General features: G+C 46.2%; 1 protein-coding gene across 1 annotated transcript in view; it reads left to right on the forward strand.

The window, feature by feature from the left end:
• The window catches only part of UNC13B (unc-13 homolog B), a 315,070-nt gene that overhangs the window by 54,504 nt on the left and 249,842 nt on the right, over positions 1-10,724 (forward strand). Inside the window, exons 2-3 of the mRNA XM_019531900.1 lie at positions 5,935-5,964; positions 10,309-10,408. Of these exons, the coding sequence (XP_019387445.1) occupies positions 5,935-5,964; positions 10,309-10,408 (130 nt within the window). The remainder of the gene's footprint in view (positions 1-5,934; positions 5,965-10,308; positions 10,409-10,724) is intronic.

The following is a 10,724-nucleotide window of genomic DNA, read 5'->3' on the forward strand; positions in this document are numbered from 1 at the left end:
GACACAAGTTACAGAAGATGCTGTGTTTGAAATGTCTTCATCTGAACACTCATGCAATGCGGGTTCAGATTTTTGCACAACTGGCTGTTTTTGAAGTGGTCTGCAGCTGCGCACTTGTTTGGTCACAGCTGTAGACCACTTCCTGTGGCCAGATGGGGCGAAAATTGTCACTTCTGTTTGCACCTTTCTAGTGCTTGATCACTCTTATGGTGCAAGTTCTTTCTGATATCCAGCCTATGTTTCCCTTGCAATTTAAGCCTTGCTACTTCTTGTCTTGTCTCCTGTGGTCAAAGAGATAGGTTTTCGTTATCCTTTTTAAGCCCTCTTCTGGTATTTGAAAACTGTTATCAAATATCCTCTTGGCTTTATCTTCTCCAGGAACTGTAATGCCTGGTCTTTCAACTCGTTCTACTAAGTGGTTTTTCTAGACTTCTGATCACTTTTGTTGCTCTTCATTGGATTTTTTCCAGTCTGTCCACTTCTCTTCTTGAGGTACAGTACCCAAAACTAGACAGAGTAGTGCAGGAGAGGCCTCACCAATGGTGAACACAGCAGAGACATTGCTTCCTGTGACTTGCAGGTGACATTTCTATTTAATACAACTCAATGTGCTATTGGCTTGTTTTGCAAAATGGAGCACCCTCTTAGCTTATTATATCTGGGTCATGGTGCACTGTAATCTCCCGGTTCTTTTCTGCAGTATTTTTTTTCAGTATTGCAGCCTGGTCAGTTGTTCCCCAGTCTGCATTTGTGCATGCGGCTCTTCCATCCCACGTGCAGGACATTGCATTGGTCCTCACTGACTTTATTTGATTGTGTGGCTGTTTGCAAAAGTACCAAGAATCCTCTCATTGTCCTTCAGACAGGTGTTTCTTGAAGGATGGTGGTTGTGGTCTTTCGGCACAAGTGTCCTTTTCTGGAGAAAAGGTCTTCCCTCCTTCAGTTCTCAAATCATTTTTGACTCTTTCCTCCTCCCCCCCCAGCTTGTTAGATATGTTTTGTTGTATATGCTATATAGCATTTCTACTGGGAAAGCTAATGGGCGCCTGGAGATGTTCTATCTTGGCACTTATGCTCTGTAATGTTGTTAAGCACATAAGCCTGCTAACGTATAATGTAAACACAACTCCATCTAGTTAGAGTGAACCCTTTTTTACTGGAGAAATAACTTTTGGGGGCTGTCCATTTGATTTGATGGACTTAGCTGAATGGATGTTGCTTTAACTGCTGTTCTTTAAATCGCGTCCATTAGACAGATTACCTGTTACTTCAAGTTCACCCCTGTATTTTTGTATGTTGCTTTGACAAACAAAATTACCTCCAAAGAAAATGACCAAGAAACTCAGTTCATCCAGACTTGCACATCCCCAAACAAAGGGAAAATTTGAACATCAGCTTCCAAATAGGCAGATTCCACATCAGTGGATTTACATTTTGGCTTTGAAATAAGGACTTGGAGAACCATCAGATGTACCATGTTGATATGTTTGAAAAGGTATTGGGATTTTCCCAGTGGAGGAAAAGACGGGGGGGGGGGGGGGGGTGTCATGAAGAACACATGGGTTGCCATAATCAAAAAGAAACTAAGGAAGCTGAATCTCCTCAGCGTTAATGGGCAGGAGGAAGTTTAACAACGGGAGAGAATATAAAAACAGATAAACTGGTATAAATAACATTCAGCAAGAGAACTCAAATGATCGTAAGTTGACAGATAGCTTTTGGAAAGTGAACTGGCAGCCAAAACGATGCCTGTGAACTCCATACCAGTGTACAAACAGGCATGCAGGAGACTGCATTGGCAGGTATAGGGGGACCAATAAAGGCAGGACATCCTCGCCACTCCTGATGAACATAGGATGAGATTGCATAGACACATACATACTCTTGCTTCAGGCCAAGGCCTGTTTTTGTCTATGAAAGTCAACTTTGACAACGTGAGTAAGATGGAAGGGCATGAAATTAATTGTGGTGATATTGTGTTGTGACAAGTTTAAAGCACCTGCCAACCAACTGAAGGAAGCAGACCAAGATAAATGACCATAGATCTGTTCAAAGTAAATGGCAGAGACCTCCATAAACGATAGTGGTATTTTCAGGTGAATATGGGAATGGCTGCAATCTCCAAACAGGAATTGATAGATTGGATATTATCGGTAGAGGTGGACAGGGATGGGTCCTCTCCCACTTTTACTTGGTGCTGTCACTGACTTTGCGGTGTGACCTTTGGCACAGGGACTGGAATTGCTTCGGTAGGCAGAACACTTGGAAATCCAGACTTCACTGATATGTCTCCTTAACGCATCATTAAACTATGTGCAGCAGAAGGCCAATGGCTGAGACAGAGCTGCTTGCGATCAACAAGTCGGACGGGCTCGGTTATGGAAGTCGATAGCATCGGAGAAGATTTCATGGTTTACGTATATGAAGACTTCTCATCTTGGTCTTCTCTTCGCTACACACCCAGTTCTTGAATAGTTTCCTCCTCAGTTGCGGTTTCTAGACATCTGACTTCTTTTGTTATCCTATTGCTGCTCTTCAGTTGGCTTGCGTTGTCCTGCGGTGGGATGCCCAACACCATGTGGCACTGCAGCTAATGTCTTGCCGTGCTGAATAGAGTGGAAGGATTACTTTTCGTGTTTTACATCCAGTACTCCTGTTGGCACGCTGAAGGTGTGCCGATGGCTTTTGCACAGCAGTATGACCCTGATTCATGATCAGGTTGTGTTTATAGCCCTCAGGCCCCTCTCTGCACAACTGCTGTCAGTCGGTGCTTGTTCTGCATTTGGTGTGGGTGACTGTTCCTACTGAAGAGTGGTGCTTACCCTTGTTGAATTTTGTTCTGCTATTTCAGATTAGTCCTTCAATTTGTCAAGCTTCATTTTAAATCATAACCCTGTGCTCAAATGGCTTGCAGCCTTTCCAGTTTGGCATTGTTTGCAGACTTAATAAGCGTACTAATCTCTAGCCTATCATCCAGATAACTAATGTAAATAGTGCTGGGCCCAGGACAAAACTCTGTGGATCCCCTCTTGATGGGAGCAGTTGTGCAGTGGCTCGCTGGAGTATGGTTTAGTTTTCCCTTACGGTAGTTTCCTCTAGACCAGGGCTTGGCAATATTTTCTGGCAGAAATGGCACAGCTTGGATCTGGGATGGGCCAGCACTAGGGCACGGCAGCCTCCATCGTTCTTCCTTGCTATCTGGCTGAGGTGCAGCATGGCATGGGCATATCTTCCCCAGTTCCCCTTCCCGTGATGCCTCTGCTTTAGAGCCCAGCTGTGACGTGGCAGAGGCATAGCCCACCCTCCCTGTCCCCCAGTGACAGCATGGTGCCAGGAGGACCCCCATCGCAGTGCGACATGGGCAGAGATCCCCCTGCTACCAGGCTGCTGCTGAAGTCATGGCTGTGCAAGTCTGATCCAGCCCAGGGGGTGTAGGTTGCCAACCCCCTACTGAAATTTAGGTATGCTGCATCTGCTGAGCTTTCTGTACCATAGGGCCTGTTCTTTTACACCAGTGCGTCCCGAGTTCTTTTGCCTACTGCCTGGTCTCCTCCATGGCGCATGCTGCTTTCCTGTTTCTCGTCCTCACGAGACCAGATGTTGCTGCTGTCCACCCCTGGCTTCTCTTCCCCCTGGTGCCAGCTGGTTTCTGCAGTCCACTGTAGTGAAACGTGTGGTCTGTCTTGCTCTTTTGCGTAGAGGTGATCTCTGCCAGGCTGACTAGTTAGTACACTTTTTCTAGCTGCATCAACAAGCAGCCTATGCCCTGTCCTAGGAGCTAGGGGTGACTGTAGACATGGTGCAACCACATAGGAATAGTGAGCACCGTGTGACTAGCATCTTTATGGGCCGTGTACACCTGGAAAAAGACATCTGTTTTTTCTATTTTTAATTTTTTTGTAGTCTAGTTTTGTACCTGGACCAAACTAAACCTTCAGAATTGTTTTTTTGTTTTTTGTTTTTTTTCAGAAAAAGATTTGGTGAATGCTGTTTGGAAATAACTGGAGCATCCTGTAGATCTCCAGTCTTCTCGTTGAGCCTGCCTCCAAACTTTTAATATCCCACTTCATCAAAACCTTTAAATGGGAGGTTTCATCAGAATGGGCTCTGTAAGTGTACCCTGGGATTGAGGGGGCGCTTTAATTAGAGAAGCTTGGAGAGCTGCTGCAATTAAAAGTGCCGGCAGCATCGCATGTATTCAGTGTCCCACCTTTCAAAATAACTTGTTCGAGCTTTAGTTAAAGCCCCCCCGCCACCATGCGGAGATGCTGAATTCACGTGCCGCAGAGGCGGGGGTGTGCTAATGAGCATCCTCCAGCTGACTCCGTTTGATGGAGTCCGTGCCGATGTGTGCTAATTGGTGCGTGTCATAGCAGAGGTCTATCCAGTGTTTTGACCGGCTCTTCCGTGTGTATCCCTACAGTTTGAGAAGTGCTGTTTTTGACACGAAACATTGCTTTTCTTCAAGGAAATTGGCTCAGAAAAACAATGAATTTGCCTGGGTTCAGGTCTCCGAGCAATTACCAGTGAGGTTGCCACTCGCCTCGCAGAGTGGGCGCGTTTCATTCAGACTGAGTGAGAAATGAGATTTGGCTCTGCAGGCCGTAGCATTTTGATGTGTTAAGGTTTTTCGGTACACAGTTTGCTTGTTCGTTTTGACTGTGTTACTTGTCAGACATTTCCACTCTTCCCGTGTTTGTGTAATCTACATATTTGGTAGAGAATACCAGAATGGCAGACGGTAAAGCAGAAATGGGAGTAGCGCTTGGCTTACAGAAATCTAAAGTGTGGCTGTTGCATTTTCAGGTTTTCAGTCGTGGTCTGCCTGCAGTGAGTTGGATGCGTGACTTGCAGAGTCTTTCCTTGGGGCTTGCTGGGGGCTGTCCAGCAGTGGTATAGGGCAAATAGTGGAATGGGTGGGGGTTATGGAAAATAAGTATCTTGTGTGTGTTGGGTTAAGTAGGGGAGCATCTTATATTGGGGCTGGAGGGTACAAGTGGGGGTTGGATGCATGGTGCCTGCCAGGTTGCCTGATCCAGCTTCATATACTTTTTTTTCTTTTACTCTGTGTTGTGGTGCTTGGGAATCAGTTTAACATTTGTTGAGGGGAGGGGAGGAGTTGGTGTTTTTGGGGTGAGGGGACTAACAGTCACAGCCCCTCAGTAGGTAGGGGAGGGTGTGCAGGCTTGTTGGGGAGGGGAGGTTGGGGGCCAGGAGGAAGAGTCTTGTATCTTGATGCCAGCTGTGGAGTTGGCAGGAGGGTTTGCTTGCATGGGGGTTTGTGCAGGGAGGTGGTGCTTGGAGGAGTGGGATAGGGGGCTGGTCTCTGGGGTGCGTTTTGGGGAATCCTGTCTGTGGGTTGGTTGTGTGTTTGTAAGATGCTCTGAGCCTTTCAGACGGGGTAGGATATAAATCAAATAAAATGTTAATGCTAAAGTTCTTGACAACAGGGTTGGAGTTACGTTATCACCATGAGGGTCTAGGGAATGAGAGAAGCAAATCTCTTTGCTAACAGCTTTTGCTGGATCATCTATGTAGGTGGGAGAAACGTGAGACGAACTTCTGGGCACAAGGTGCCCTTCCTCAGGTCTGTACCTGGAAGCCTGGGTAACATTTCTCCCAGCTATACAGTTGGTCTAATAAGGTATTACCAAAAACCCCTTGCTGCTTGCTAAGTTCTTTACAAACATTAAATAATCCTGCTTGAACCTCTCTGCTGATTATCCTCTGTGTACAGAGGCAATCAGGGGCTCAGAAGCATTCATCTCTCCAGGTGCCGTACATTGTGAAAGGTGAGATTTGGGACACAAGGATTCCTGGATCCCAGGTCTGTGCTGTGAATGCCAGACAGCTCACGGTGGTGCAGTTCTTGCAGTAGTAGAACTGTACCAGGGCACAGTCACTAAACAACTTCTTCTTCTTTTTTCTTTACAGTAAAAAAAGCCAAGCTCCATGGACCCCCCGGTGAGTCAGATTTTTTTCCCTTGCCTCAAGCAATCCCTATCAGCATGTGGCCATTCCCACTTTTATTTTTAAGGCTGTTTTAATAGTCTGTTCTGCTGTCCGTGCATGTAGGTAAACATTACAGTGCTGAGTGTTTCCTTTTTACTTTAATGTCTTTGTCAAAGGTTGTATCCACGAACTGCATATTCTTTTCATCTTTGGGGAGAGAGGACACTTCAAAGCTATTAAACTGTTGTACTAGTGGGGAAATTAAATGGATGAAAAGCTTGAGCTAACATTTATGGATCTATGATTGCTTTTTGGTGAAGCATTTGCTAACTGTCCAAGGTATTTGTACGTGCTCCCTTTCTTCCCATAGTCTCCTCCACATTCCTGATCTGATTTGGATTTCTCAAACTCTTGTTTTCGGATAGCTGGCATGCCCAGGGCAGTGTGTGTGCACTCATCTTCCTGGCTTATTGCTTGGATCATGTCAACCCCCTCTGACTTCCTCTTTTTATTGCCCAGCTTCTTGTCATTACCTCATTGACAAGGGCCTATCAAGGGCCTTATCTGCTTTGTAAACATTTTGACAGCTGCTCTGCGTGGTCACCATCAGGGTTGCCAATCATGGACAATTTTTTTATGTCAGTTTACAAACTTTTTACTGATGACCACTTTTTTTATTGTAATGCCTTACGTAATGTAAATGTAACCCTTCTGTTCAGGCCTGGGACAAAGACCAGGTTCAAAACTAGGGTTCAATACCAACTGTGGTATAAAAAAAATACATTGGAAAAGAAAAAAGGGTTGTCAGTAAAAAGCTTGCAGATTTATCAGGTAAAAAAAAAAAAAAAGTTCTTTTGGTTGGCAGGCTTTTTTTCTTTTTTTTTTTTTTTTTTTTATACCACAGTTGGTATTGCATCATGCTGCCTGCACCACAGAGGTCCATTACTTGCTTCTACATCCTGTTGCCCCCAACCATTCTGCCCCCTTTCCACCAGCCTTACCCCTGCTGGCCCTGCCCAGGCACGGATCCCTAAGAAGGACTGCTGTCTGTCTACCTACCTGTGACACGACCATTGGAGGTAGGCCACGGGATGCAGCAGCATGTGGCTGGGGCCTGAATGCTCCTGTTCAGACAGCAGACAGTGCAACTTGCTTTGTCTGTCCTTCAGTGTTTACCTCTGAGAGACCTTTAAGCAAGGTCTGGGTTGCTTAGATTTTTTTTTTTTTAAGGACAGGTCAGTGCTTTTACAGAGATCAGGCAGACATTTTTAGCCATGTCTTTTTTTTTTTTTTTTTTTAAACGGACCGTCCCTACATTTAAGGACAGTTCTACCATCTCGATCTTCATTCAGCTCCTCACCAAGCACTTCTTCTCCCTTGATGCCTGCTAGACTGTGTGTTGACTGTGGTAGAGTAGGTGATGAGCTTTGGCTGTTCCTCTTCCTTCCTTTTATTAGCTGTACCCCACTCCCATCAGTCCCCTTCACCCTTCCTCTGCTTCAGTTGCAAACAAAACGTAAATCATTAGCCTAACAAAATTATCAGTGTCGTGTGTGTTGCAACCCATCCTCAGCCCTTTGTGTGTCTGTAGTGTGTAGACTCTCCACGCGGGGCTGCCTCTGCATATAAAACCCATTGCAAGGGGGCACTGACCCTGCTTGATGCCCTTGGGTGCTGCTATAGAAATGTTTAATTCCTCCTAAATGCCAGCACTTGGGGCTACTGACTGAGGGCCAGGCTACTGTTGTGCCGAGCCCTGCATACACGCTGCTAAACTGCCCATTGTCCCAGGAGTTTTGATGGTCTACAGGGCTATTTGTCCTGCTCCACTGCACTGCTCTACGTGCCACGGTGCTCAACAAACTTGAAGTAAAATAGCCAAATGTTTAAAAAAATCAAGAAGTGGAAGCTTAGCTCTTGGGGCGCAATAATGAGAACTTTTTAAAGGCAATTGGTCTGCTCTGTACTGCAGCGTGCTCCCACCCATACTGAGCTGCACGTGGCTTCATTTTCATGCCTGGTGCCCCTGCTGTGTGTCTGACTCGGCTGGAAGGAAAGCCCACATTTTGATGATTCCTGATGTGGCTACGGCTGGGGTTGGCAACCTTGCAGTAATGAAGTGTTGAATTGAATGCGGCTTAGCCATGTGGAGGTCAGGAGTGTGTAATTTTATTGCGCTGCTGACCTTTGACAGTGACATTAGTGGCTCCTTCACAGGAGTATGCGTCTGGCTGACAATGAATTAATTGGAGGTGCTGCTCTCTGCATAAATTTCAGCAGTTTGCCCCAGATCCTTGCAGTTTCCCAGTGGTGGGAAAGGCCCATGGGGCACCCACCAGGGTGGTGCTCACCCCCTGCAAATGTTAGGGACACTGTCCCTGGCCTGGCACACCTGGAGGAGCTGGGGGGCGGGGGACAGGCAGTTCCTGCTTGTATACTGTATTGTAGGCAGGTCCTCCTCTCCTCCCCAGGCACCTTAAACTTAGAACCATAGAACACGAGGGTTGAAGGGACCTCAGGAAGTCGCATCTTGTCCAACCCCCTGCTCCAGGCTGGACCAGCCCCAACTACGTCATCCCAGCCAAGGCTTTGTCTACCTGGGTCTTCAAAACCTCCAAGGATGGAGACTGCACTGCCTCTCTGGGAAGCCTGTTCCTGTGCTTCACCACCCTCCTTGTGAAGGAGTTTTTCTTCATATCCAACCTCAGCTCCCCTTGCTGCACCTGGAGCCATTGCCCCCTGTTCTGTTATCTGCCCCCACTGAGGACAGTGCCTTGGATGAACAGTCCATTCATCCAACCTGTACTTCCTTAGTTTGCTTAACTTTGCCACTCAGCAAGGTTCCTAGCTGTAAAGTGCTTCCACCTGCTGTAATCAAGCAACAGCAGCACCACGCTGCTCATGACATGGCTGTCCTGTGAACCCACGCTTGGTCAGGGACATGCCGATGCCTTTGTCCCAGTCCTGCTGCCTGATGCAGAATGAACCACGCTGCTGCTGCTGCTGCGTGGCATCCATGTGTCCTGTAGCCCACTGCTTCAGGGTGCTCCTTGCAGTCTGCTGGGTACTGGAGCTTGGCAAGATGGTTCCCCTCCACTGCTCCAAAAAAAACCCTCGGCTTGGGAGGCCACGAGTCCTATGTTACCTTGAGCTATCTGACAATGTGTTTTCTACCAGCAGGAGTTCCTGTATATCACTGACTGCAGCTTGCTGATCTGTTTGGCTGGATTCTGGCTATGCCAGTGTAGCTTGGAGTGCCAGCCTGCAGTTTTGTTATGAACCTGAACAAATGTGCTATTCTCAGATTTCCTCTGTGAGCAGGTGGAGTGGGGATACTTGTTTAAATCAGGGCTAAGTGCATAGCCTTTGGGCTGGGTGAAGCCTGCAAAAGGTTAAACTGAGTCCCTTGGGCTCTTTCTTGGATGCCTCACCCCCAACCTCCCTTCCACAGAGCCTCCAGAGCACCAGGGAGTCCCAGGCACTCGGTGCAGCAGTGGCGGGGGGGTCCGTGGGATGGGCTGGAGCTTGCCCTGGTGCGGCCCCTGTGCCATGTGGCCCTAGGCTGCTTGGAAGTTGGACAACCCTGGCTTAAATGTCTCCTTTCTTTTGAAAGAATACGTGTCTTGTGTGAAGCTTGGCATGCCTGATGGGAGTGCCTGAGACATTCGTTCTCCGATTGCTGGGTGTTTAAACTTTTATATCTGCCTACACCCAAGCTTCCTTCCTCTGTTCCTAGTAAGGAATAAGTAGCACCTTTAGAAAAGGGGTGGTTCGAGCTCGGGCCGGGGAGAACTAGAACAAGGTAAACTTATCAAGTTCTTTGACCATTTTTTTTTTTTTTCATACACCCAAACAATCACAAGATGATCATGTAGCTTTTAGTTCAGCTACCTTACCTTAGTTCACTGAAGATTTTTCTTTCATTTTTTGCTAATTTTGCCCTCGGTCATAGGTGGTGATCTGGATCCAGAAGTGCAGGCTGTTTCATTCCTTGTATGCACTTTTAGTTATTGCATCTGTTTAAGGGATGGACAGTGGTCCTATTCTTTGATTCTATCTTCCCCACTTGTCTTTGTACAGGAAGTCACTTGTTCTGGTTTGCTCTTCAGGATTTAATATATGTATTTATTACATTGCTATAAATTGATAAGTAGTTATTTTCACTCTTAGATGGGAAGAATTTTTGTTTGTTCACCTATGTATCTTGCACCCCCAAGAAATTGGGGATAGCCAAATAATTCACCTGCTGGTTGCATTTTTAAGTGTCCTGTATATTAAGTCAGGGTTTTATAGTGTTGTTCTTGTGAAATATGGTGATCAGTACCACCAAATAATATTTGCCCTTTGTTTGTTTAGATAAATTTAATACATATGTGACCCTGAAAGTACAAAATGTGAAGAGTACAACAGTGGCAGTGCGAGGGGACCAGCCTTGCTGGGAGCAAGACTTCATGTTGTGAGTACAGTGTTAATCAGCAACTAAATGTGTATGAAACGCTACTGTGATTTAGTGTTTGCTTGTACAAACTTGGCTGTAGCATCCTTCTAAAGCTGGAAAATTGAGCACTTTTGAGCCAGGACCTGTTAAATGAAGTCTGTAAGCGCCATATGTGTCTGTTCAGATGCACGTGCTACAGCAGACTTGTTTATTGCATAGGCCGTATAATCTTGATTTTTCTTTTTTTTAAATTTTTTTTATGAAGAGGTCTGTAAAATGACAAACCAGCAGGTTGTCTGCTCTAAGACAGAAGTGCTCTTTCCATCTGGGGAGG

Source organism: Crocodylus porosus, unplaced genomic scaffold (genome assembly GCF_001723895.1).
Source record: "Crocodylus porosus isolate Cpor-Errol unplaced genomic scaffold, CroPor_comp1, whole genome shotgun sequence".
In the NCBI taxonomy this organism is placed as follows: Eukaryota; Metazoa; Chordata; order Crocodylia; family Crocodylidae; genus Crocodylus; species Crocodylus porosus.